The 27,296-nt window shown below is 47.5% G+C and overlaps 1 protein-coding gene across 1 annotated transcript in view; it reads left to right on the forward strand.

Annotated features, from left to right (window-relative positions):
• LOC135900697 (uncharacterized) overlaps window positions 1-27,296 on the forward strand; it is a 129,764-nt gene that overhangs the window by 62,060 nt on the left and 40,408 nt on the right. Inside the window, exons 5-7 of the mRNA XM_070532844.1 lie at window positions 478-828; window positions 13,045-13,210; window positions 20,907-21,002. Coding sequence (XP_070388945.1) covers window positions 478-828; window positions 13,045-13,210; window positions 20,907-21,002 — 613 coding nt within the window. The remainder of the gene's footprint in view (window positions 1-477; window positions 829-13,044; window positions 13,211-20,906; window positions 21,003-27,296) is intronic.

A 27,296-nucleotide genomic window follows, 5' to 3' on the forward strand; every position in this document is an offset into this window, starting at 1 on the left:
AATTTGATCATTAAAACAAAGTAAAATGCCTTGGTTTGAAGGCAGAGCCGGATGCTTGTGGACACAAACATAACGCCGCAACTATTTGCAACAAGGCGGTGCTTGTGTCTGCTGCAGAATAAATCTGCATAAGGCTGAGCCCATTCTAATGAAATATCAAGATACTAACCACTCAATAACCATAGGGAAGTCCACCTTCCAGAAGCGATAGGATTCAAAAGCTAATGGGAGCGTTGACTTACTAGCTGCCGATATAAAAGTGACGTTTCGAGCATTGGTTGAAAAGAACAGGGACGAGATGGGGTTAAGGAGGTTACAGGCATAGGAATGTTAGCGAGACACTGTAGAGATAAGCAAAATCGTAGACTGTAATAGGCATTGAAGAACCTGATCAGCTCATTCAGGTTTGGTGATGATTTGTCGCGCGACGTTTAACAAGAAGGTGCCCTTACAGATCAGCATTTTCTTGTTTGGCAGGACGCAAACGACACTAGCGATGATATGACCCCGTCTGCACCCGTTCCGAGTACCCGAGTCGGTGGCCTCCTCCACACGACGCCACGTGCGTTTCAGCAGCCTTACCCTTCGAACGAGGAGCTCCATCGGGCGTGCCTCAACTACGTGTCCCAGAAGGACGATGGCGTCAGCAGCGTGCGGCAGTTCATGGCCCAGTTTGGCCTAGATCTTGGATCCTTGAAGACCGACTCGAGCACCGACCTTATGTACACGATGACGCAGCTCTCCTTCGAGTATGGCGTCCACTCGCTGCTCGCAATGGACCGTGCCTTTAGCCTGGTTGCCGACCCTGCACGACCTTTTACCGTGCTGGTGAGGAAGTGCATCAAATAATTCATTTGCTTAGCATCTCATGGCAATGATAGTGAAAAATCACCTCTTCAAGTATCATAAACTAGGCGCGGGTAACAGGGGCGCTGAACTCCAACGTGTGTGAAATTAGGCGCTTAGAAGAGCCACCTTGCGGAAAGCACAGCTTCTGGTAATCTAACTGGAAATATAATGCGTAACTTACGGGAAGTTGCAGTTTAAGTTGCAAGGCACTCACGATGACTGCTGCGACACATACGACACGCCCACGGGGTGAATGACATCTGGGCTTCCTTGCGGTGCTTCATGAAATGCGTTCGTGAACTTTCTTTTAGGCGAATAACCTACGCCATGATGAGATATTCACCTAGACGAATGCTTTTCGCTCATATCTGTGGCACAGTATTCCAGATCTGTCGTATCAGAAGCGGGACGGGGTGAAACATGCTTGCTTACCTCCGACACAATATTTCCACTACCTCCCGCTCCTGTCAAACATCTATTTCATTGCGAATTCATTAAGTATAAAGTCGAATAGGCGTGTGCTATCTGCGATCCTCATCAAACTAACCACGATCATAAGCCAGTGTTTGTGCAAAACTACACTGCACAGTTTATCTTCTCTGATTATTCCATCACCCCATAGTAAATCGCCTTAATCGCGCACTAACCGTGGTAATCTTGCACTTCATCGTAAAGCCACCCGTTTTTCCGTATGCCATACACTTTTTCACGGGTCTGTACAGATTCACAACATACCAACCAACTACAGCAACCACGACAAGGCTAGCTGCGTATCCACCTCCAGCTCATGCTGTAGCCCATCTGTCGTCATTCTCCGTTCGGCCGTCAAACCACTGGAATGAACTTCCTATTGCTGCTTTAGTTCATTCGAACACTTCATTTCCAAAGCATCGTTGAAGTACTCATTAGGACTGTGCGCACCCAACCCTCATGCAAAACCCCTTCAGGAGCTTTTGAAGTATTAGAATTAAATAGGGGTAAAACCGGCAGAACCCACCTCAGAATGACTGTCGACGGTCGCGCGTTTAGAGTCCAATCTCGAAATAGCCTCGCGACACAACGTGTTACCATCATCGAAACGAATCATGTATGAGGCGTGCACTGCAGCGGGACACCTCTTTCGTGCTTCGATAACAACGCTTCGCACCATCTATTAGTGCCACCGCAAATCCTGCACGTGTCGTTTGAAATTCACGGCACGCTGGTGCGTGCTCAGAACGCTTAGAAACGCGCCGTGCAGGAACCGGGGTCTTCTCTCGTGCTTCTTTCTGGACACACTGCGTCATTTAGTGGCGTGGCCGGGAAGTCTGCCCGTGACCTCCGAGACAAAAAAGCTGGCGCTCCGGTGCCCAAGAACGCTGAGAATCGTCGCTACATACTTAGTGGCACTTATTGGCGAGAGGTTCATTGAAGAGTGGCACATACGCAGCGCACTTTTGGCCCGATTCGCTAAAGTTTTGGCATGAAACGTGTTGACTGAATAGTGGCACAAACTCAGTGCATTTGTAGCGCAGCCTGCTAAATTGTCCGGTCGCTGTCCCTGGGGAACCTTTACGACACGGGTTTGATTCCCCCCAGCATAGGGGAAATTGAAACCATCTATTTTATCATTGAGAAAGCATGTGCCACTGATTGTGCGTCAAGCTAGGGAACAATTCTCGGCGTTCGCAGGCAACGACGCGTCACGCTTCTCGTCTCGTTGGCCACGCGCACGCTTTTCGGCAGCGCCACCAGATGGCACAGCGCTTATGGAAAGATCCAATTCACAGGGACAGTGAAATGGATGCAAACAATGGAAACAAAAAGACCACGCAAATTCCCAACTATAAAAATAAATTAGAAGGGCAATTATGTACAATAAGATGAAGCGAAGTGCCTTGATATTTCAGCCTGCAGCTGGTCACCTAAGGACAAAAACATGCCGGAGCAAATATTGCCGTGTACATGAGGCATGTGTGTGCTGCAGCAAAAACCAGAGACCACTCAGCACATCCTGATGGAATACGAAGGGATTCCCACCTATTGAGACCCGTACTTAACGTATGCCTTCCAGAAATGCTTGGAGTTAGAGTGGAAGGAAGTATCAACTGGTCAGCAGTCGAGATAAGCAAGAGACGGAGTATTGGTGAAGAACGAAGCAGCGAAGAAATTGATACGACCGGATCCTTTACACGAATAGGTTGTGGTACAAGGCAAATAGAAAAGTTTTGAGGAAGAGGAAAAAAAGTATTGCAGAGGTGTATGTAGAAATGCAAGAATGAAAAGCATGTATAGCATACCTGAGTAACTCAAACAGTTCACGCGACTGTTTGCCACCACCCCATTTCGAAGGGCATGCTTGTAAGTCAGCATAATCAGCATCAGAAGAACGAGAGAGGAGTCCGGTTGCTGTAAGACGAGTTTCTACGCTTTCGCCACGCACCGGCGCACCACGCTTATACCAGAGGCCACGGGCAGGCTTCGGGGCGGCAGCGCTAGATGGCACCGAGTGTTCCAGGAAAACGCGGAAGAGGAGTCCAGCTGCACTACATGCCACATATATAGGGTTGTTCATTTTCGGGTTTTATGTTTTTTTAAACCAGGGGGTAAAATCGGGCGCTATTATTCAAACATATAAGCGGGAGAAATCGGTTTTGCTGTGAAACCATCCCGAAATACTGGTTTTTTCGGGTGAAATTTAGGGCTGGCAGAAGGAAAGTGATAATAGGCGTTGGGGCCCTCGCTGGCTAAAAACGCGTGTACGAAACCTCTTCGTCGCTCAATCCTTTCCCCACTGACTCATTACCCGTTCCGTTTGCATGAAAGCCATGGAAGCAGGTGCATATACCCGTGACTAATCTGCAATAGGCGAAGAGTCGCTTTCTTTGCTTTCTTTTTCGTCCTAAATTTGTTACTCCCTGACTGGCAACCATGTGCTCGCAGCGTGTTCAGCCTCAGGCATGTTTGCCCCTTTACTTTGCAAGCCTTTTGTTTTTGGGGTGTGTGCACGTACGAACTCACGGCGACATGTCGCGAAAGCTGGGATAAAAAAGTGCCCCCCAGCGCTGGAAAGCAATATCTACTCTCCTAGCAGCAGGGTGAAGATGCGCCCGTTTGTTTATATATATTATATTGCGCTAGGCACCCACATATATAGAACGGCTGACCGTCAGCGCACGATTGTGCAGATCGCTACTGAGAAGGGCCATTCGGGGAGAAATCGGGTTTAACCCGATTCGCCTTAAGTATGTTCGGGGTGTAAAAATCGGGTTTTACCAGAAAACGAACAGCCCTATTCATAAATAACTCGTTTCGATTGTGGGAATACCTCGCATAGCCATACTGATTCAATGCTAGACTCATTACAGTCGACAGCGAATGTGGGACGAGTTCTGCTGAATGTTTTGGCACGGTATGATCCCTTCGTTGTGCCAGCCTGTTAACACAAAAAACAAGTTACACTCGAGCCGAACGATAGTGATGAATCGTATGCGTAGGTCATTGCTGTGTAGTGAGCGGGTCAAGCGCATCGTGTATATGTACATGACGCGTCGACGGTTTTATCCTAACCGGTGGTGCTCGCGTGCGTTCCAGAATTTATTACAGTATTTTCATCACATATGCCATTACGCACGCATGCACGCACACGCATTGAACTGGATATTATCCGCAGGCACAGTGCAGTGTTAAAGGGGAAGACGACAAACTAGTAGTGCGCTCTTGATCGGTGTTCAGCTGAGACCGTCCCGTTTTACTGGTCTTCGGTCAGGCACCCTGCGAACTTTGAACATCATCACGTGGCATATGGTGTAGGTGCTCTGTACCCGTACTCACCACCCTGGGGCTGCGAAGCCGTACGTTACCACCTGGCTCCATCATGACCGACGACGCCAGCACCTCGCAAGCCACTCTCTCCGCTACGCCTGCCGTGTGCTCCGGTGCAGTACCTCAGCGTGTCCCTACAATCTCCAGTGGCACGGACGATTACGATGCCGATGACTGACTTGCATAATATGAACGCGTTAGCGCGTATAACGAGTGTCATGACTGCACCATGCTGACAAAAGCCATCTTTTAGCTGGCCGACGTGGCCAATCTGTGGTTCACAAACCATGAAGGCGATTTTACGACCGGGTCAGCTTTCAGAGAGACGCTCACTTCATTGTTCGGCCGTCCCGCAGTGCGCGGACTCTCCGCTGAATACGGCTTGCGTGGTCGAGTTCAACGAAACGGTGATACTTTCATGATCTACATTAAAGATGTCATCGACGTCTGTAAGCGCTTGAATACGTCCGTGATGGAAGCCGATAACATAAGGGATATTATGAAAAGCATGGACGACGATGTCTTCCATAGGCTAGTGACCAAGAACCCCAGGAGGGTTACCCAAGTGACTAACCTTTGTCAAAGCTTATACGAGCTGCGCGACCAGCGCCTATCCACCCGTCGTCCCAGTTTGCAATATGCGGACCTCTCGGCTTTGCAGCCCGGATGCGTTGGTGCCGATCATTCCGGCTTGCTTCCGAAGATTTAGCAATACATTCGGGAAGAAGTTGCTCGCCAGTTATCTCTTGTGGCGTGTGTTACTAAGCCTGATTCCACACTCGACCCGTCGCTTCATCGTGTGATCTAGGCGCCAGTTTCTGAGGCTCTTCCACCTCCCTCTCAAACAGCGCCTGTGACTGCACCTCTGACGCTGCTGCTCTCAACCTACCTCGTGCACGATGGATGCCTACTACCTCCAGACGAGCCACCAATTTCTACTCGTCGCTACGTCCGGTACGCTTGGTTCACGCACCGTTGTCGACTTGCGAACCTTCTATAAACCCCCTAGTCTGCTACGGATAACCGCCCCATCTGTTTTTCATTCGGTATTCCGGGACATAATGCACGTTTCTGTTTCCGTCGTGCGTTTTATTTTCCTCACAACGCGCCGAACCTAAGCTACCTTCCCGAACAACCTTCGCGCTCTTCTATCCCTGATACCTCGGAATCGTATTCACGTCGCCCCGCCTTCAGCTAACGTTGGTCTCCTTCTTCTAGCCGCCGTTCCCTATCACCCATGCTTCGCTGTTCCAGCCCTGGCGAAGAGGAGAACTGACAGCCGTAGTTCGCTAGGCAAGAACTGCACCGTCGTCAAAATTTCCAGGTCCTCATCTTTCTCCTTCTAATGAAATCGCAGTATTTGTCGAAAGCGTCACGACAACCACTATTTCCAATACAGAGGCTGCTGTTGTACCATAATTGAAGCCTCTGCTGTAAACTCAAGAAAGTGACGATTCCTGTTCATGATCTTTCACTACCCATGACAAGATTGCAGCAAGTCAAGCCTTCGGCCGCATGTACCGCTGCTGTTATGATTCACATTGTGCTAGATTTTGTTGAATTCACCGTTCTATGCCATGCATGACATGACTTTATTCTGGGATAGGACTTTCCGGGAATTATGCTGTTGTCGACTGGGCCCGTGCGCAACTGGCTTTGTCTCCGTTCAGACACTACCGTCGATCTCCCCATACGTTCTCCTCAAGTGGTCGTCGCCGCTGGCGCAATTATCTCTTCTTTCTTTGCCGCCTAAATGTCCATCTCTTGTGACTATCTCCGCCACTAATGCCCTTTTTACGCCATCTGAAGTTTGTGCGCGTTGTCGTAACCATCTATTACCGTTTGCCATCGCCATGCTCGCCGACGGTTATGCTACAATTTATGTGTGCAATCAATTCGCTGTCCTCAGCTCTATTGCATGATGAGTGTATGAGGCGTCTCGACACTTTTGACGTCATTCTTCTATTTGGCCCACATTTCCACAAGTCACCGCTGACTATCCGGGCCGTTAACTCTGCTGCTGCACCAGCCTCACGTTCCCCAGGTGTTTTCTTGCATACCGTCGATGACGCGTGTGCGCCAGGTCAACGCAGTCAAGTTGTTGAACCTATTGAACGTTTCCGTGCTCTTTCCGACCTCGGCCAAGCATGCTTGGGGTGCACGTGTGCGATTGTTCACCGTACTGACGCAAGTCACCATGCTCCGCTGTGCCAGCGTCCATACCGTGTTTCGTAGTCGAGCGCCGTGTCATTGACGAAAACGTTGATGACATGCTACAATGATGTGTGATCCAGCCCTCTCCCGATTCTCTGGCGTCTCCAGTTGTGCTGGTGAGGAAGGAGGATGGCTCAATTAGATTTGGTATTGATTACCACGGGCTAAACAAGTTTACCCGCAACGATGTTCGTCTCTTCGCTGTATCTGCTCTCCGGGTACTGGCAATTGCCGGTGGCCTATGACGACAGTCCAAGAACGGTTTTTGTAACTTCTGATGGATTACATGAGTTCAATGTAATTGCTTTCGGCCTTTTCAACGCACCTGCCACTTTCTATAGAGTGATGGACGCTACTTTCAGGGCCTTAAATGGCACACATGCCTTTGAAGCTTAGACGACCTTGTGTTTTTTTCTGCAAATTTCGGATCGCATCTATCCATTCCCTAGCAAGTTCTTGTTGTCTCACGTCAGCTCCGGTTGCATTTACTTTTGAAAAAGTGTCCCTTTGGGGCTCGTAAGCTTAGGATCCAAAGCCAAGTTGTCTCGAAAGAGGGAATTCTGCCAGATCCTGCAAAGCTTCGCGCCGTTGTTGAGTACGCCAAGCCAACTACTCTCCTGAGTCTGTCTCACGCATCGTTCGTCGTTAAACGCAACAATTTGCCCTCCGAGATGATCTGTTGCACCAACGGAATTACCTCAGCGACGGGCAGTGATGGCTCCTCGCTATTCCCCGTCATGTGCACTCACACATCTGCGCAGCTTTTCACGGTGACTCCCAATGCAGCCAGGCTGGCGTCTTCACACCATACTCCTGTCTTCGTTTTCCATACTACTGGCGAGGCATCCTACTTGCGAGTACATCCATGCTTGCGCTACATGTCACCGCAGCAAGACTCTGCTCAGAGTTCTGCAGGTTCACTGCAACCGTGTCCTGGCAGACCATTCGACCATGTTGGCATTGATCTTTACGGCCCCCTTCCAAGCACTCCTGATAGTAACCGGTGGATCATTGTTGGCGTAGGCCACCTCACACGTTGCACCGAAACATCGGCACTGCTGGCTTCCGCCGCGAAACTGACTGACTGCCTTGTTTCTTCGCCACTTAATTCTGCGACACGGGGCACTACCTGAACTACTGAGTGATCATGGCAGCGTCTTTATCTCCAATGCCACGGAGGCCTTGCTACAGGAGTTTACCATCGCTTTCTGCCTACCATATTCAAGCTAATGGTTGGACGGAACCTTTCAATCGTACGCTCGGCAACATGCTTGCGATGTACCTATCCTGCGCTCACTCCAATTGGGACTGAGTACTTCCTCTTCTAACTTAGGGTTACAACTCTGCCCCACAAACTACCACTAGCTTTTCGCCTTTCTTTATTCTTTATGAACGAGAAGCGTCCTACTACATGGACGCCATTCTAACCTACCGTCCCGGCGCTTCTGAAGTGACGCCTGTTTCAGAAGCTACTGCTTATGTTGAATAATGTCGCCAACTCGATTGCTTGTTGGCCATCCAAGGTCAGTGGCGCAGAAAATCTCGCTATGACGCATCCACTCCTAGTGCATGCTATTCCCCCGGAATGCTTTTCTCGCTTCGGGTGCCAGCCACTCCTCCCAGATAATCCATTAAGTTGCTGTCAAATGGCTTGAACCATACTACGACACGCCGATGTTTTTTCTTCTTTAGGTCGCCAGGATGGCTCCTTTCTGTGCGGAGAGTGATTGAACTGGAAATTGTCTATGCCGACACGGCGAAGTGTGTATGAGGAAGACGAACAATAGTAGTGCACGCTCGATCGCTGTCCAGCTGGGACTTGTTCGTTTTCTGGTCTGCTGTCAGGTGTCCTGCAGACTTAGAACATCATCCCGTGGCATCATGCAGGCTGTTCCAGCTAACTTTAGCTAGAGTTTAAAAATATGCAACTGCCACGTAGCTAGACGCAACAAAGGTAATTTTGTTCGCCGTCGCATGGAGATACTCAAACAATATTTTTTCATTCCACCTAATTAGTTGGATTTCTTCGCATTACATTAGGGTGTGCTGAGTGGTCTCCGGATGTTTGCTGTAGCATACACATGCCCCATCATGTTACGAATGTTTGCTCTGGTATGCTTTTGACCTTTGGCAACCAGCTCGAGCCTTAATAGCAAGACATTCACCTTTGTGAGATTTTCCCTTCTAATGTGCATTGGAATGGGGTATTGCGACTCTTGTGCGACCCATGTGCGACTCTTGCGGAACCACAGAAACGATTGAACACGTTATATGTATCTGTCGCCAATACGACGTCGAGCGCGAAGTTCTCCTGACAACACTGAACCAGCTGGACTCTAAACCATTTTCCGTAATGAAAATCCTAGACCCTGGCCGTTCGCGTCGATGGCACAGAAGAGCACGAAAGCGCTCTCGAAATACCTCAAATCGGCAGACCTTGGGAACCTCACGTAGACTCGGTGTGAACCTTCCACTGTGTGCGAAACTGTGCTCTCCCTCCCCTCTTTCTCTCTCTCTTCATCCCTATACCTCATTCCACTAGTGAATGGTGGCAAACCGGACGTGCGTCTGGTTAACCTGACCTGCCTTTCCTGTCTTCTAGTTCTCTCTCTCTGTCTCCCTTCTGATGTGTTTCTTGACATTCTTGTAATTATTAATGCTCTTTTGTGTTTCCATTTTTTCGCATCCATATCGCGGTCTCTGTTTCTCTCACTATCTTTCAGATAACTCCTTGTTGCCCATTTAAAATATATGTTAAAAGGCGGATGGGTGGATGGATGCTATGAGCGCCCCCTTTGAAATGAGATGATGTATTCTGCCACCAATCTCATGGTATTAATTTGCTTAATGTGCTACCTATACTTTAAAGAAAACAAAATTATTTACAAGAAACGAACAAGACATTTAAGATGTCAAGCGTGACCTATCGACTTGTAGGGATGCACCATCTGCCATCTTAAGGAACGGAAAATCAAAACCGCAGACTTCGCCGCATACATTCACGCATAGCTACTGCTCTCACCCCGTAAGTTCTATGTCGTTTTCATGCTTTTCGCTGCTACAGTTAATGCGAGGAATCTGTGACAGCGCCGACATCAAGCTGGGGTAGGTATTAATAAAGTGATTAGCATTCTTTGGGAACCTCATGCAGCTTGCGGTGGTTGCCATGTCACCCCGTTGCCAAACAGTAGTTGTCATGTCGTACCCACATATATTTATAACGCCACTCGATGAATTCGAGTGCCCCCCTAAACCTAGCTATTTTTTTATGGGGTTTTACGTGCCAAAACCACTTTCTGATTATGAGGCACGCCGTAGTGGAGGACTCCGGAAATTTCGACCACCTGGGGTTCTTTAACGTGCACCTAAATCTAAGTACACGGGTGTCTTCGCATTTCGCACCCATCGAAATGCGGCCGCCGTGGCCGGGATTCGATCCCGTGACCTCGTGCTCAGCAGCCCAACACCATAGCCACTGAGCAACCACGGTGGGTCCTAGCTATCACTATCAATGCTTTTGGGATGACATCTATGCGGACGCTCGACGCCCACCATGCCGTCGGCACCACTATTGGGGTCATGCTGCCCCACTCCGCAATTGATAGCGCATGCGCGGCCGGGGTTCAGCAGAAAAAAAAAACGACGAAGCAAAGTTGGCGAACCGTTCGGCGCCGCACACTTGGGTCATTGGTAGGAGCAAAGGCGCCGCTCTGCCAGTACCAGCGTTCCAGCACGGCCTTGCTTCTGGCCACCGCTGCTGGTGCGAGCGTTATGTGCAAGCAGACGTTTTTACTGATGCAAAAGCGTCAAATGGCTCATTAAGCGAGAAAGCCAGCGTCCGGCATCTGTAGTACCGAAACAAAAATATCCACTGGATGCGGCGCCACGTCACGAACGGACTCCGATAGAGCAGAGCGGCCAAGAGGGAACACCTGCTGCAGCAGTAGCGCGCCAGGTGTTGCGTGAAAGGTGAGGGCATAGCCGTGACTCTAGTCATCCACGCTTTTTGAAGCCTGTGCTATCCGCGCGTGCTCTCGCCTGCGTTGTAAGTGCGCCTTTGTAAGGTCAAACTAAACGCACCGATCGCCTTAACACGCTCAACCGCGAAGAGTCTTAACCGCGAGCAGGTCGTAACGCGAAGCGCTGCTCAGCGGTGTTCAGTTGGACATTAATGCTTTCGCATTCACAAATGATAAGTGCTTAGGTGTCGTCATGTTTTTTTAAGCATACTTACGTTTTTTTTTATAAGCACAGTAGGTTTTCGGTTGTGCGTATGAACAGGTTTGATCGGAGTTGACTACGGGAGGGCAAATATGCGAAATATTCGCATAACGAATCAAATATTGTCCTATTCCATTCGACCTTCGAATGGCGTAGTCATTGTTCCAAAATGCGAATAGTTTTTTACTACTTTTTCAATATTTCAAAACGTCCACTGCACTGAAACAAACGGGAAATTGCAGCAAATGTGCGAAAATTTTCACCAGCGCGGGCATGGTGCAGACATAAAACACGGTAACTTGCGCACTGGAGCAGGCTAATTAGCTCACGTAGCCATAGTTTACAGCCTGCACTGCGTTCATTCGCACTCCCCGAAGAGCCCTGTGCATGCGAAGTAAGTACGTGCTTGTTTCTAACGCTCCATTTTTGCCTTTGATAAATAACCCATTATAACGTACTATCGTAACGAAATAATAATAAATTGCTAACTTTAAACATACTGCGACGTGAACATTGTTTAATTTAATTGCGGAATTGGATGTTCATTATTCTTGATCTATTCGAAAACAATTCGATATTCCATTCGCTTCTGGCAGTATTCAATTCGTATTCGAGTCAGTCCCAAAAATAACTATCCGCACATCCCTAGAGTAAAGAGTAACCGCCCAGCTAACCTTAATTAATGTTTCCCGTTTCGCTGAATAATGCCACCGCTTTCCCATCGGTCTCATCTGGTGTATTATCAAGGTGTAACACCAGCACTGCCACTAACGGCGTTCCTGATTACACTATACTTCCAACCTGCCTGTTAGCTGCCAGAGCACTGCTCTTTCTGATGCAGCAAACTAAAATAAAGAAATCTTATAGTACACTGTAGTTCTGCCTACCGCCGGCCGCATAGCGCGCTGCGATGCCAAAACATGAAAAAAATCTCAGTGTCCTTCCGCTCTGTGAAGAACGATGACCAGCGAAGCTGTGTATGTGGGCCCCTTAGTGGCGAATTGCACCTCCACCGCGGGTCGGCCCAGCATTGCACTATCTTCGGTATCGACCCACCTAGGGGAGTGCTTAACGCCTGCTTCACCTCCGTCGCTGGTCGGCCCGGCCTTGCACTATGTTCGGGACCCGCCCACGCATGGAGAGTGCTTAACGCCTCAGAACTGATAGTTGGGCGAGTTGGTACGAATTCATAGTAAAATATTTAGCGCGCACAATTGACAAGGACACAGTGAAGGGGGACACACCTTCGGCCCGGCGTTGCACTTTCTTCGGGATGCACCCACGAATGGAGAGTGCTTAACGCCTGCTTCATCTCCGCCACGGGTCCTTAGACCTTGCTATCACTCTCCATTCTTCGCTCTTCAGGCGAAGCTGCTGTATTCATTCACATGCGGCACTTTTTTTTATTTTTTTTGCGAGCGTATCGAAACGGGGCATTGCATTGTGATGCAAAGTAGTCCTAGAGGACTGAAGCAAAAACTGGAGATGGAATGAGCATTTGTTCAGGTCACTTAGCTGAGGTTCAAAGTCGCCGTAAAATGAGGCTAGAGAGTGTTTCAGGTTCACAGCAGTATGACATCTTGAGTATGCTGTCTGGCCGGATATTCACGCTTGATAAAACTCGCCGGTGCGGCTTGGTTGTATAACTAGCAGGAGGGCAACGATCGCAGAGCCTCACAACATGCAACCGTCTTCGAAACACGCCATAAGAGGGATGGTAGAGTCCGCCAATTTCGTCAGCTGAGTACGCATTTTTGCTACCTGCTGTCGATGACTGAGGCGAACGCACAGAAAAAAGGAAGTTTGGTAGTACTGCCAAATATTCGTTTACTTAAATGAATGCGTACCTCTGCTGCAGAGGCGGTAGTTGTCACCTTGCTAGAAAGTTGCAAACAAATGTTCAAGTGGCCTGCATGTCTCTTTTCACTTACTTTCGCTATCTTTGTTGATGTCCAGATGAATATCAGCGGTTCTGCATCGGAGCTATTTGCACAATGGGAGAAGGTTACCGTGGAGGACTGGACGCCTTACTACAAGGGCTGCTTGGAAGTTTATGGATTGACGGCCATCGATACTGATCTTGATGCACTGGTGGCCGAACTGATAGCACGAGACAAGGAAAGTAAGTATTACCTTCCGAGTCGCGAAGGCAACTCTGGCACGTACATAGTCGCTTTTCACTTCAGCTCTACCTGCCATGCTACAGAACCAATCAGTAAGGTTTGTTTGTAATAATTACAGCCCGTACTCTAGCGTTGCCGAAATGAAGGCCACGTTAGGATGGGATCTACTACATAGGCGTAGGCAGAAGTTAAAGCTCAAACTATTGCACCGAATAAATAATAGTCAGACAGGTATCAATCGCTATAACTATCTTCTGAAACCAGATTACATATAGACTCGCTGTGATAACAACAAAACGATGTCAGCCTATAACTGCAGAACGAACACTTCTTACTACTCTTTTTTTCCCCAAATCAATTAGACAATGGAACAGTTTATCAAATGATATAATAAATGTGTCAAATAACTAACTATTTTATTCTATGCTGTGACAGCGCTCTTGTAAAGCAAATGTATGGGTTATATATCTTGAAACCTGTTTGTTTCACATTGCTTGTATGCCTTTCCCTAAATGCTATTGTAGTGCTTTTGTTTGTGAGTATATCTGTCCAAAAGCTTTTCTGTATTACTGGTTATATTTTGTTCCTACGTCATGCCTTTATGGCGATGCAGGTACTCTGTCAATATTTAAATGAATAAAATGCCGGTTGAAGTGGTAAGGCATTTCCTCAATTGCGGTGTGCCGGAAATATGGTGAATATGTACTTTTATGCACAATTAAACATAGCCATGGAGGTTTCAACTCGATATCTTGACCTTAGCTTACGGAACCCTCGCATTTTGAAGACCAAGTCTCCTTTGCTGACATAACACACGTTTAGAATATCTGCGATATAGCTATCCAGTAACCCTGTCCACACAGAAAAAAGCTGTCGCTCAGGTGATTTCTATATAGTGCATGGATATGTAAATGGTATCAAATTATGCCTCTTCATGCCGGGTACACTAGCAATAGTCAACAGCTATGAATATAATAAAAAGGAGTGTAATTGTTGTAAACACTCGAAGCCAATGAAGTGTGCAATATTTTGCTACTAGCGCCATCTTACGTGTATGCGCTAACTTACACGAGCGTGCGGGGTATCTGTATGTTCCCGCACGTCGCATGCTTTTTCCGCGCTTGTCGAGTTTTTATACTTTTTAGGACAAGGTACTCTTTGCTGGCATGGCTTGGATATGGCCGTACCTAGTATATAAATGGCGTCCAACTAAATTCCAAAAAGATAAGGTCGACCAAGTTTCGATACTAAAGAAGGCAATGCCGACGTAACTGCGCGTGAAATACGAAACCAGTGAGCTACAGAACCAGTCAATAATGAACATCTAAAAGCGACAAGAAACATAATAGTCAAATATGTTGAACATTTAATTATCGAATAATTTGAAGAACCATGATTGTCAACCTTGTCTTCTTGAACGGTGACATTTCGTCTACCATATTCTTTTTTTATGTCCGCCACTTCTCCAACCTGCGCCCCAGAACACACGTAGGAACTCAAGGAAATGTTTTGCGTATTGATATCGTTTTTTGACCACGTGTTTGTACTTTATCTGATTTCTTATGACGTAATTGAGTTCCTGCAAAGAGTTTGTTTTAGTTTATTTTAGGCGTTGTTCAGTGCACCGTTAATATGGCCCATGTGCCGTTCAAAAAATAAAATGAAATAATGTCAGTACGGATTACCCAATGATACGTTACTAACGTGAAGAGCCGACTTTTTGTTTGAGTCCGCCGACAAGATGCTGAAGGCAGAATGTCCAGGTGTGTGGAGACAGCGACCAGCTCGCCAAGCTTTCTTTGGCGCATACAAGGAACCAGGGGCCCTATAACGTAAAACTATTCCAATATGTTTCTATTCTAATTTCCTGACGTCAAATTTGCGGAGCCACCGACGCAAGCACCGGGCGGTCACCCACAGGGTTGTCTGAACAGAGCAATCAAACGCTCTCCTCGTTCATAAGAGGTCACTTTTGTTTGCTTGATAAACGAATAACATTACCTATACTGAGCGGCTTGTCGTATCTAATTGGCTAACAAGAGACGAGGAGAATGCTCAAGTGGAGAGGGTTTCACTGGGGCAGAGCCAGTGCTCTGAAAATCGATAACCGGATGAAGAGGGCGGTGCCGGCGTCTGCGATTGGTCGGCTTTCCCTTACTTAGCCTATGGTGGCTGGTCGAAAATCGCGGTGGCATGCAACGGAAGCTTAAGAATGACGCTAAAACTGACCCTCAGCAACGAAGAGTTGGCAGAATGAGGTAGTAAACGTGCGGAATGTGCTTGAAAACGTTACACGGTCACGCAAGAAGGTTTGTTATGCGCAAATACACCCATGCTCTCCGGCAGGTGCGATAGCCAGCGTCTCAGCGATCGGCGGCAGCCATCTTTTATTCCTTTTGGAACGGGGCAGCCTGCGGCTATTCCGAAAAAAATTCAGTTTTGTTCGGCATATTAATGCATATTTATCGCGTACTCGTCACTTTGACGCGGTGAGTTCGTGCGGTTTTGTGACGTCGCGTGACAGGCAGGTGAAGTGGGTGCAGCCCGAAAACTTTTTACCAATAGCCGAGGGCTAATGGCGAAAAGTGGTCGAATCAGAAATAACTGTTTTTCTTTTTTCTGCAAATCATGCATAATCAGTGTGTACACATCATATCAGATGGGAACGTATTGCGGTTTTCGTGACGTCGCGTGACAGACAGGTGAAGTGGGGGGTGGTCGAAAAAAGTTTTTGACCAATCGCGGAGGGCTGATAGCAGAATTGGAATAGAAAAGTTTGGAATAGTTTTAGGTTATAGCGCCCCTGCTGCAAGTACGACACGATTTTGTAACGATGCCTCGCGCTCGGTTGCCATGCTTATCACCTACCGTTGACGTCCAGCTGATCATGTTAATAACGAGGGCGGAGCGTCGCTCTAACCGCTGCCGAAGCGCGAAAAGGAATGGCATCGCTAGAACATCGCGGCGTTGAACTTCCGTAAACATAGGGATCCATACATCAATCCGTCGCACACACACACACGTTCATGTAAACAATGTCCTTAGCGCTACCTGGAGAGGCTTCAAATTAATAAACCGTATTGTTACTGCGGGGCCCGATACATGCCGCTGGAAGATGACGAAAAATAAGCTGCGTTTCATTTTGCACTTCAAAGTCACCACGCAGGAACAACAGTTTCCCAGACGTACTATGCGGAACACAGCATTTACACTAATACCTAATATAGCCAAGATGTTTGGACCTACACTGTAGTGCCACTGAGCGAATCTCTGTTTTACGTAATTCAGCAACACATTTCGATAAAATACTTATCTGGATATAGTCACTTGATAGGCACGGCAAATCCACACAGCTCTGTTAATATAAAACCGCACTAAATGAATGCTTTTGACTGGCGACTATCAAATATAAGCATGGTGGCGGCGGCGATATAAGCCTTTCACTTCGAAGCCGCAGCGGATGGTGTGTCAAAAGCCGCTGACGTTTACAAAATACATTCGGTTGAGATCGCTTCAACGTTTTCTCGTCTAAGTTCTTAGAGATATGGCAATCTGCTATCCGCGCCGTCCGCACGTCGCTGCAAAGCAGGTACGTGCGAGCCGGTGCGTGGTGTGCCGGTGGCTGGCGGCGGCCGGACTTGAGGCCGGGCATTGTAGGACGGTATTTGGCCGGGATGCTGAAGCCACCGCTTTCGAGCCTTTGAAATCATGTTTTACCTTCCTGTCCACAGACTAAAAGTATTCGGCTATGTCGAGGACGTCGTTCGATGCTACACACTGAGAATCTGCGTGCGATTTGAAAGGATATTGGAGGAGAGCCGACGTAAATACTAGCACAGCATCCAAGGACGCTGTGATTCAAGTGTCTCGCCGTGGTGTCAGGGTACAACTACATACCAGAACCAAAGATTACTCACAGCTGATGCATCACGGAGGAGCCGCCGCTGGCGAGCGGAGACGCAGACGAAGCGGCACGCAAGTGACGCTGGATATACAGCTGTGTAGACCTCAGACTCTGCCCAGGTGGCGCTGCGGAAAAAGCCGTCATCAGCGCCCCCATCGGATCCTTGGCGCGAACTGAGTTGTGCAAGGAGAGCTGACCGCAAGCGAAGGTGCATAGGCCACAATGGACCCCTCTCTTTCGTTTGTGTTGAGGCACGGCTTCCTAAAAATCAAGGACCTGGAAAGCTTATTCCGCCCATCCACGCTTCGGAAAGGAAGCTCAGCTGAGCGAAGTACGTGTAGAATACAAAATGAAATCTCAAGTGTTATTTCGGCGTGCTGCAACTCGCAAGTACAGAGAGCATCAGGTTTGTCTGTATGCAGTACGGAGAGCATCAGGTTTGTCTGTATGCATATCAGCATAAAAATGTAAGCATTTCAAATTGGTTCATACTGCATATGTCCTGAACAGAAGACTAAAGTATCTGCTATATTTTTATGTATTTTATCGTAATGTTTTTTCTCGCAATAATTTGCACAGAGTATCCTTTCATAACTTTTTCCAGGGCAGCAAACAGAAAACGTTTTCCAAGGCAGCAAACAGTGTGAGATCATAACAAAAGAATCTTTCTACAGTGCCTACGCGTGCATCGTTTTTTCTCGCAGGAGCTACAGCATCGCTCATACCTTAATTTGAACTTTTCGCAGACGGTTCGAGCAACAAGCACGCACAAATAAATGTAAATACACGCGACATAGATTTTTTCTTTACACACGTGAGTTACTTCGCAATTACTCGTCCAGTGCTTCTACAGCAACTTCATTGCTCCCATTTGAAAAACGCAGTCGAGCAGGCTCAGCACATTGCGAAGCGTGCTTGTATCGGCGCAGTACATACAAAATATCGAAAGTAGAAATGAGCTCGCGATACAACGATGCTCTGAACAGGATTTTGAATTCATAAACGAACCAAAATGTTTGGTTAAGCTGACCTGCCAAATCTCTCCGTTCCACTTGTTGAGTCAAGCGGAGGCGGACGTCTGTTAAAAGGTGGAGATATCATTGGCACATAAGCAGGATGGTTCGCAACGTTGTTTTTTCTGTTACCAACGAAATGGCAGCTGCAAATTCTTGATTTTTCGCTTGGTTACCACAGTCCTCCGTTAGGGCTGCTCAACACAATTACAGAAGAACAAAATTGTCGCACTTTCTCATGCGAGCCGATGTGTTGTGGGGAGCGCAAGTAATCCGATTACCCAACAGGTTGAACGGCCCGTATCCAGCTCTCTCGCCTTTCCTCTTCATACGATGTCGATGGAAATCGGTAAAACTGAACGTTGTTATTCCGTCCTTCACGTTCATGGCAATTTACAACACAACAGTAGCGTCGATAGCGGCGTTTTTTCGTAGCGCGCGGAGCTATCGCGGTTGCCGTCATTTCTGCCATCAGTCTGAAAAGTGAGCTAGGAAGCGCTTTATGGCAGTTCGGCGGCGCGTCCGACTAGCGTAGAAATTCATAGCTCTCTGTCTGGGTGTTAAATGCGCAAAACACTCGCAATATGGACAAAAATCTAGTTAAATTGTTGTTTCGGCGTCGCTAGCTGCATAGGCAACTTAGCAAAGAAGTCGGGCTTCGCACTACTCAATTACTGCCTCTGCGCACCAGCAGGTGGCGCTACGCATCTTGCAAAACTCCAGAGTCTGACGTCCATATCTGGTTGCCTGGTGCGCTCATGCGCCTCCTTGCTCTGGCGGCAAGGTTTGTGTTCCAGCTGTGGATTTGACGGCGTCGTTTGCGGCGGTGGTGCGCTCACACCACCCAGCTACGTGACGAGTGCGCGAGCAAGCCTATTTTACTTTTGCTTCGAAGCCGGCGCGGATGGCGCTTCAAAACGGCCACAAATGCATACATTTGAGATAGCTTAACCTTCTCCTCATCCTAATTTCACGAATCTAAATGAGAAAGACTGGTTGATATATGCGTTGTCTGGGGCGAGATGCCTCAGTACGGGCTTGTCTCGCTGTGCGTCAGCAGCCGGGCGCTTCTCTGAGTTGAACTATTCTCGTATCGCAGCTCCCCTTCGAGCTAGAAGCTTTAACGCTGGTGGTCGCTTGTCATGAAAAATTTAGAACCCAGGTTACGCTAATTGACATTACTTTTCGTCGAAAAAGAAGTTATTGTACCCGACGTTCGGGTCACCGGTGGCGGCGACGCAAGATACGCACGCAAGGGAGAAACGTTCCTCCCTTTTTGATTGCCAGAAGGGGGCGTGACTTGTGAAGTGCGTGGAAGAACTCGCCGGCCTGATGGAGGAAACCGGCTAGTTCCTCCTTTATCGCTCTCTTTTTTTAAAGGGGGTAGGGCGAGGTATTCTGTAACCCGGGACAAGCTCGCTCAGAATGCGGTAATTTGCCCTTCAGCCAGTACTGTTTATTTTATTTTGGTGAATGATACTTAGTCGGCCTAAGGTTTCAAAGAAATGTTAGAAAAGAACTGGTGTGAGTGTTAGGAGCTGTCTAGAAGTTCTTACATTAAAAAATGACAGCAATGGAGGTAGCGAACCTATTCAGTCTTCTGAGGTTCTTTATAAAAACGAAGAGACCTGGAATGCCAATATCGCTTTGCTGACAGACCACATGGCAAGGCCGTGTGGCGACGGCTTTGTTATGGTGTACAAGATACCAAATACTCTGAAGAAGAAATTATAAAATATAAAAGACACCACTTCCAAGTTCGAGCAAAGCGTGAACTACGCCCTAGTTACAAAGGGGAAATTTTCGTTCTTCGTTTTCGCGTAACTGTTTAAAGTATGCTTTCCGTTCACGGTTACTTCGTCTATGACAGGAGTGTTGAGCTACGTTCAAATAAAAATGTGCATACCCTTTTAAGCATATAGCAAACATAAAAACCATTCCACATGAAAGCAAATAGAACTTTGTCCCCTGTATTTCTGGCCATGGGGATTACCTTTGTAGCAAAACAATAAAATGATTTTATTGTTCAGTTAATTTATGGTATTATTATTTAATTTGCTGAGCGATCGATAACGACACTTCATTCTAGCGTGTGAGGAATGCTATTACAGCTTTTACGTTAGTTCCTTCCCACGTTTAAATCAACGTTGTTATGTATCGAACTGACTGTAACAACTACGAAACGTCTGAATTTTCGCTTAAATAAAGTCTAGCAATTCTTTGGTGAGGTAGGTAATGCCGTGCATTATTTAATGACGTGAATTTAAAAGGAAAACTCTATACGCCAAGTTCAGCATACAACAGTAACGCTGCCTGAACCTGAAGAGCAAAATACGTTTGCAAACTTGGTATTCCAAGTGCTGGCACCAGCGCGAAATAAGAACACATTCGAAAGCGTTGTTTGTCATGCCATACCAACCATACAATGCGGACTACTAGAAAATAAATTCACGGCATGTCAGTATTGGACGGAGACGCCACTGTTAAATAGGTTCATTGTAAAAGGAAACGCAGGCAGACACAGTAGGCTGCAAAACACTGCTAGCTTCGCATATCTTGAGATCTCCTTCAGCGTTTTCCTTACAAAGGCTTCCTTCTTTCTCTCATTCATGGTGCTGTCTCTACCTACGAAAGCAATGTTGCCGTAGCAAGGCTGCCACAGCACCCTTTCTTGCGTCGATTAGTTTACTGATAGCTATCGTCATTTCGCGTCAAAGAAGTTTGTCGAAAGTGAATTTCTCGTGTGTAATTATTATCAAAAACTTATTACCATTTCAGTTGCAGAGGCTCATCGGGCAGTATTAGACAAACCGCAGCAAGATAAGGAGCACTTCACCCTTGATGTCGCCGGCGAACATATTGGAGTGTCGCCAGGTTGGTACATTTTCATTTCGTTTAATTCGTTTGTTGACCACGTGACTTTGAATGATGCCACAGAGAAAAAAATGAGTCATTTTAGCATACGCCAGGTAATGAAGGCGAGAACCTGCTTGCTCCCGAGATATTCATTAAATGACTTGGCATTCTTATTCGAATGCGTTGTTACTTCCTTATACTTGTTTTCTCTCACCAAAGGTCATGGGTTTGAGTGTCTTGATTAACTCTCTATTAATTACCTGTGCCTTAATTACCTTCGCTTTAATACCAATGGTGGTGGGTTCGACCAACAACGCACCATCAAATTCGGTGCCACTGAATTTCGGTCCCACCAAAGGTCGGGGGCTCCGAGTGCCTTAATTAGAGTTGCCTTAACACAAATGGTTGTGGGTTGCACCATGAATGGTTGCACCGGGAATTTTAGTACCATTTCATTTTGGTCCGACCAAAGGTCGAGCGTGTAAGTGCCTTAATTAACGTTTCCTTAAAACCAACGGTTGTGGGGTCAACCATAAATTGGTGGCATCAGCAATTTTGGTGCCAATAAATATTCGTCCCACCAAAGGACAAAGGTTTGACTCCCACCACAGGTTGTTGGTTGGAGTGGCTTTATTAACGCTGCCTTAACACCAATGGTTGTGGATTCAAGTATCACAGGAGGCCCCATCAATGTTGGTGCCATTGAATTTTGGTTGCACCAAATGTCGTGGAATTGATTGCCTTAATTACGTTGCCTTAATACTAACGGTTGTGTGTTCAACCATCAATGAGTGGCATCATCAAATTTGGTGCCAATGAATTTGGGTCCTACCAAAGGTAGAGTGTTCGACTCCCACCACTGAGTGTGGGTTCAAGTTGCTTAATTAACTTTGCCTTAATTAACACAGAGAGTCCTGGGTTCCACTCCCACGAAAGGTCACGGGTTCGGCTGTCGTAGCTTTTTTTTTAATTATGGGGTTTTACGTGCCAAAACCACTTTCTGATTATGAAGCGCGCTGTAGTGGAGGACTCCGGAAATTTCGAGCAACTGGGGTTCTTTAACCTGGATATAAATCTAAGCACATGGGTGTTTTCGCATTTTCCCCCATCGAAATGCGACCGCTGGGGCCGGGATTCGATCCCGCGACCTCGTGCTCAGCAGCCCAACACCATAGCCACTGAGGAACCACGGCGGGTTCGACTGTCGTAATTAACGCTATCTTAATTTAGTCTACTTTATTTACCTTCGCCTCCATTAGCGTCATTGCTCTTGGGTCCGGGTGCCTTAATAACCTTTGCCTCAACACCAAAAGTCTTTCGATCAGTACCAATGGCCGGGGGCTCGACGCCCACAAAGGTCGTGGGTTCGAATCCCACCAATGGTCGGGGATGGCATCGTCAATTTTGGTGCCCTTGAATTCTAGTGCCATAACGCTGGACGGTCGATTTTTCGATAACGCCGGACAATTAAAGGCCAACTGCAACAAAATTTCACTTGGGCTAAATTGACTGTAAATTCCTAGAGCATACTCTCAAATTAATCTTTGGAAAGCCGCGGGGATTTGCAAAGATTGCAGTTGCCTAATTTGTGTTATTAGCAGCTAATAAATAGCGCGTATACATACGACGCGTGCACCTTGCGGCAAAGCGGTAGTGATGCGGATACGGCGAATTTTGAAGAACCGCGCGCAACTGTTGATTGCTCAGTAGCCTCATGTTACGTAAGGCGCACTGCGCGCTCATCATTTCGGAGTGGACGGGCGTCTCTTCCGGCGTGCGTTCTCCCGGTCCAGCTCGTGATTTAAGCTATTGCAAGAATGCGGATTAGTGGCGTGGTCGTAGGGTATACGAATACGTTCTCGAGCGCGAGCAACGTCTGTGCAGTACGCAACGCTGAGCAGGGGAAGGCCGAGCACTTCTTTCCTGTGCCGCCTCTCAGAGCGAAAGCGTGCGTCGCGGCGGGCAAGTGCCACGCGGACCAGCCAACGCGCACAATGCATCTAAACCCCAGGGCTGAAACTGTGCATTGCTGCCATTGGCTGTTTTAATGCAGACGCTCTTTCGACGCTAGCAGCAGTTACGACCCTAGCGTGAGAGCGATACTTCCGCAAAACGGCGGCGCACACGATTGTTTACGCTGTCACAACAGCAGCATCACGGTGCCTCCTCACCCTAGCGCTTCTTCTCACAAGCACACAGCTGTCGAGGACCACGAAACTGAAGAAACTGCCCACCCCAGTCAACGCGCGTAGCGCACGCTTCCCGATAATAGCAGATAACGACACACGAAACTTCATGCAGTGGGCTAAGCTAGCGCCGGGTCGGCGGGCGCGCGCGGAGACAGTCGAAGGTGAGGGGAGTTGCGAAAGTGTTCTGAGAGAGGGCAAGGAGAGAGGAGTTGAGAGGAGGGGCTCTGGATGGGGGCGCGCCCGCGCGCCGTTCCACAATTTGCACATAGCGTAAATTCCGCGCATTGATTCATGCAAAAAATCGTTTCCCAGCAGGTGTATATTTTTATTGCTTGTAGCGATGTATATTCGTAGTGGCATATTGTTTATTCACGTGTTGCGAGACAATCTCTAGTGAGATCCATATTATGCTTCCTACAGTGGTTTGAATGAATGAATGAATGAATGAATGAATGAATGAATGAATGAATGAATGAATGAAGTAGTCAATGCTGTTTGCGTGCCGCACGCAGAGGACAGACTGGACAGCAATATGGCCATATATAGTCAACCGAGAGCCATACACAACGAGGTAACCAATATACACACACTGAGGAATACAGATACACGAAGCTATGACGGATATTACAAGTCCGACACACAGAACGTGAGCATGGAGCGACAATTTGCGAAGATTAGCAAATTTAAGGCATCTGACAGGTTGATGGTTTTGAAGGGCGCAGAACAAGGCAAGAGTTATTTCCGAAGGCTTCACTATGAGCGACGGCCGGGCCTTACTGTAGATGTGGAACCGCAATCGTTGAGGTCATGATGGTTTATCTTCGGCTCTGGCGCGGCTGATAACGTTGCCCATTGAAGCTGCGTACGACGCTCAAAGTCGTGGCTCCGTATCGCCCTGTGGGCCTGCTAGTAACCACCGTGTGAACGTCATTCTATGACCCGTTATAGAGATCAGCCTCCCTCCTGCCATGACACATGGCGAGCTTCCCACTCTTCGATTTAAAGCGAAGCTTTCTTTACCTCTTCCTTCAACTTGCGTTGCTGCTGTGGCTGTGTTGAGCGCCTCATAGGGGGGTGGTTCGGAGCATGTATATACATGGCAGGAGCGTGGCAGAGAAGAAAGGCGACGCGAGAAGCTCATTTGGATTTTTCCATTAAAGGACGTCATAATTTTCTCTGGGGTTCGTCAGCCATCACAACAATAACCTATCGGTGGCTGTAATTATCCATGACCTCTTCCCCCCAACAAATAAGCGTTACAAAAACTACAGCGCTTACCTTTTTACTTACGTGCACAGAGGGGTTGTAGGGATAAAGGTAGATTGGATGAAAGGAGGGGAGGCAGAGAATGAGCAAAATTGATGCATTCACGAAACGAGCAAATAACAACTTTGTCGCTCCTCGTTCGCACCTGACATGTATGGGGGGAGGGTGGGAGAACGAAAAGGCGACGCAAGAAGGCAAGGAAACGCTACCACTAGGCACGACAGTGGTTGCGGGCAAGCTGCATAAATTTCAAGTTCAAGGTGCGGTACGATACGTTTCTAGTATTTCTCAACAATAAGCATCGTGCAAATTTCTCAAGCGGGCAGCTGACGGAGGCGTGTAGAGGCAAAGCCGCATTTAAGCACCGTAGTGTCTAGGCGAGAAAACGGAAGCGGCTGCGCGTAAACTAAACAGTTCTGCCCCTGCCAACATAGTCTTACGGCTATTGCGTTGCTGGAGGTCGCTTGTTCGATTGCGACCGCTGCATCTGCATTTCAACGGCGCCGAAATTCAAAAGCGCTCGTGCACTTGTACTTAAGTGGAGTTTAATCAACCTGAGGGGATCAAAACTAACCCAGAGTTCACCGCTACGACGTGCCTTATATTCCGAATGTGGTTTTGGCCACATACAGTCCCATTATTAAAATAACCTTTAACACTTTTACGACAATGCATTGTGCCATATGAGGCAACAACAATGATAACCTTCTCTATAGTTGTGAACAATGGCGCACAGCGCCTCGAGCAAACACGTCTCGCCGGCTGTTGTGTGTACTATGCAGACAAACAGGAGTGGTACACGCAGGGTAACGTCTAACGTAAACTCAGCACTCTCGTATTGCACTAAATGCTGAAAAAACTAAACAGACACCGTCGACATTACCGCTAATTGTCGTCGTTCAAAAAGAACCGCAAAAAAGCTTCCCATGCATCGATTTACAGTATGCGTGGGATCTGAATAGTATTTTTTTCTTGCTAAGATATTTTTCTCAGCGTGAGCCTCTCGGTGCTCAGCATCGTCGTCTTTGTCTAACTGGCCGTTGCGTCGTGTTTTCTTTACCTGACTTGTTACGGTAGTCATCCCAATTATGACTTGTTGGATGACACTTCGAAAATCTTCAGTCTATAGTTCCACTGGTGAACTTTTATGCGAAGCATATTACTAGAGCTAAACCCAGCTCCTCAGGCGCGGCGGTGTCGCCTTCAATACCACGTGACACCGTGACGTCACGACAGAGGAGAAACGGGGCTCCAACTCGCGCCGTCGCTCGCGTCGTCACCTTCAAGGCTGACCACGTGACACCGTGACGTCACGACAGAGAAGAAACGGGGCTGCAACTCGCGCCGTCGCTCGCGGCGTCGCGGCGGTATATAAGCAGCTGCGCTTGCCTTTGCTAGACACTCACGAGGGGAGATGCCTCCTGGAGACAGAGCTGCTTGTTGGAATGAGAAGCGAAGGTTGCGGCGTGCTACAGAGACTGATTTTCTAGGTGGCTTTAGCTGAACTCTTGCAAGATGGCCTGGGTGGGAATCTAACCAGGGTCTCCGGAGCACGACCTACTGAACTCCAGACCTGCACAGATCTCCCTCCTCCAGCACGCCTGGTCTAGTTCGCCCCTTTTGCCGCTAGGGAAAGAACGTACGAGCAGAGTGGCGCTAGTTATAACCTGTTCGCTGTCTTCTGCTTCTGCGATCTGTTCAGCGCTTGTCTTGCCATTTCGGCCGGCACAAAGCGCTTGTATTGGCGGTAAATTAATAAATTCACAAATATACAAAAGAAGACATGTTTTCGAATGCCTTGCGTTTGAATAGTGAAACTAGAAGAGGATGAGCGGTGCAAGAAATGTGAACAACGAGCATAGGTCGCCGCTGCAATGCTAGATCGACGGCATAAATTTCCCTTTCCTAGCCTCCTTAAGAGACTGGAAAAATTGTTTAAAAAGATTCATAGGATAATCTAGCTTCTTTTACTTGATTACAGACAACCATCAGACAGCCTAATGTCGTAGATGACATTAGGATTTACTGCTGTGTGCCGTAGTGAAAGGAAGATGATCTGGTAAAAGTATAGTAAAAGTATTCACGACTAAGCTTCCTCCGCCCGATATGTGCAATAGGTTGATCAATTCTGTTTCAAGGAAAGGTACGTGAGCATATCTTGTTTTTAATGTCGTTGGATGTCTAGCTCAGTAGAAAGCTTGCAAAAATGATCCCAGTGCTTTAAAGCTTGCTGCACTGCAGGTCTTAAATCGTGTCACGGAACTCTTTTCAAACTGTAAAGCTAGGTTTCCTGCGTGGTAAGGCGGCAGCATAACGGTGGTGCTTAAGATACGTACGCAGTGAAGCTGTGTGCGTAATTCACTTTTTGAACTCACGACGCATTCAAGGACAACTTTTATAAGAGTTAAAATGAGTGGTAATCGTTCTGTCGTCGAACATTACAGTGGCTTCAAGTTTCTAAAGAGCGCAGAAACGAATTTTACAACGTATACAATGAAACTGTTGTGTACTTTACGAACTCTATAAGCAATGTGATTTATAATAATATGCTTGAAAAAGGCAATAGGAGCGGCTATTTAACGCTATTTTAGAGAGCAGTGGACTACACGCTCCGACATTTTGTAGGTTCGGGCAGTTAACTTTTGAAGCCAAGTGACCGATCAAAGCCTTGTGACGTCAATGTCACTGTGTTAGCAGAAATCATCAACTAGACAAGCAGTTCGTCACAACAACTGCCGTACTACTTACAACGCCGCACAGCCGCCCACCGCGTAGCAGACGAACAGGTTATAAAAGCCAACGTTACTATATTTGTTTCAGTTGTCAAACTCCGCCGCGGCACCTGACCCCTTTCTGT

The sequence above is a fragment of the Dermacentor albipictus genome, chromosome 2 (assembly GCF_038994185.2).
Source record: "Dermacentor albipictus isolate Rhodes 1998 colony chromosome 2, USDA_Dalb.pri_finalv2, whole genome shotgun sequence".
NCBI classification, from domain to species: domain Eukaryota; kingdom Metazoa; phylum Arthropoda; class Arachnida; order Ixodida; family Ixodidae; genus Dermacentor; species Dermacentor albipictus.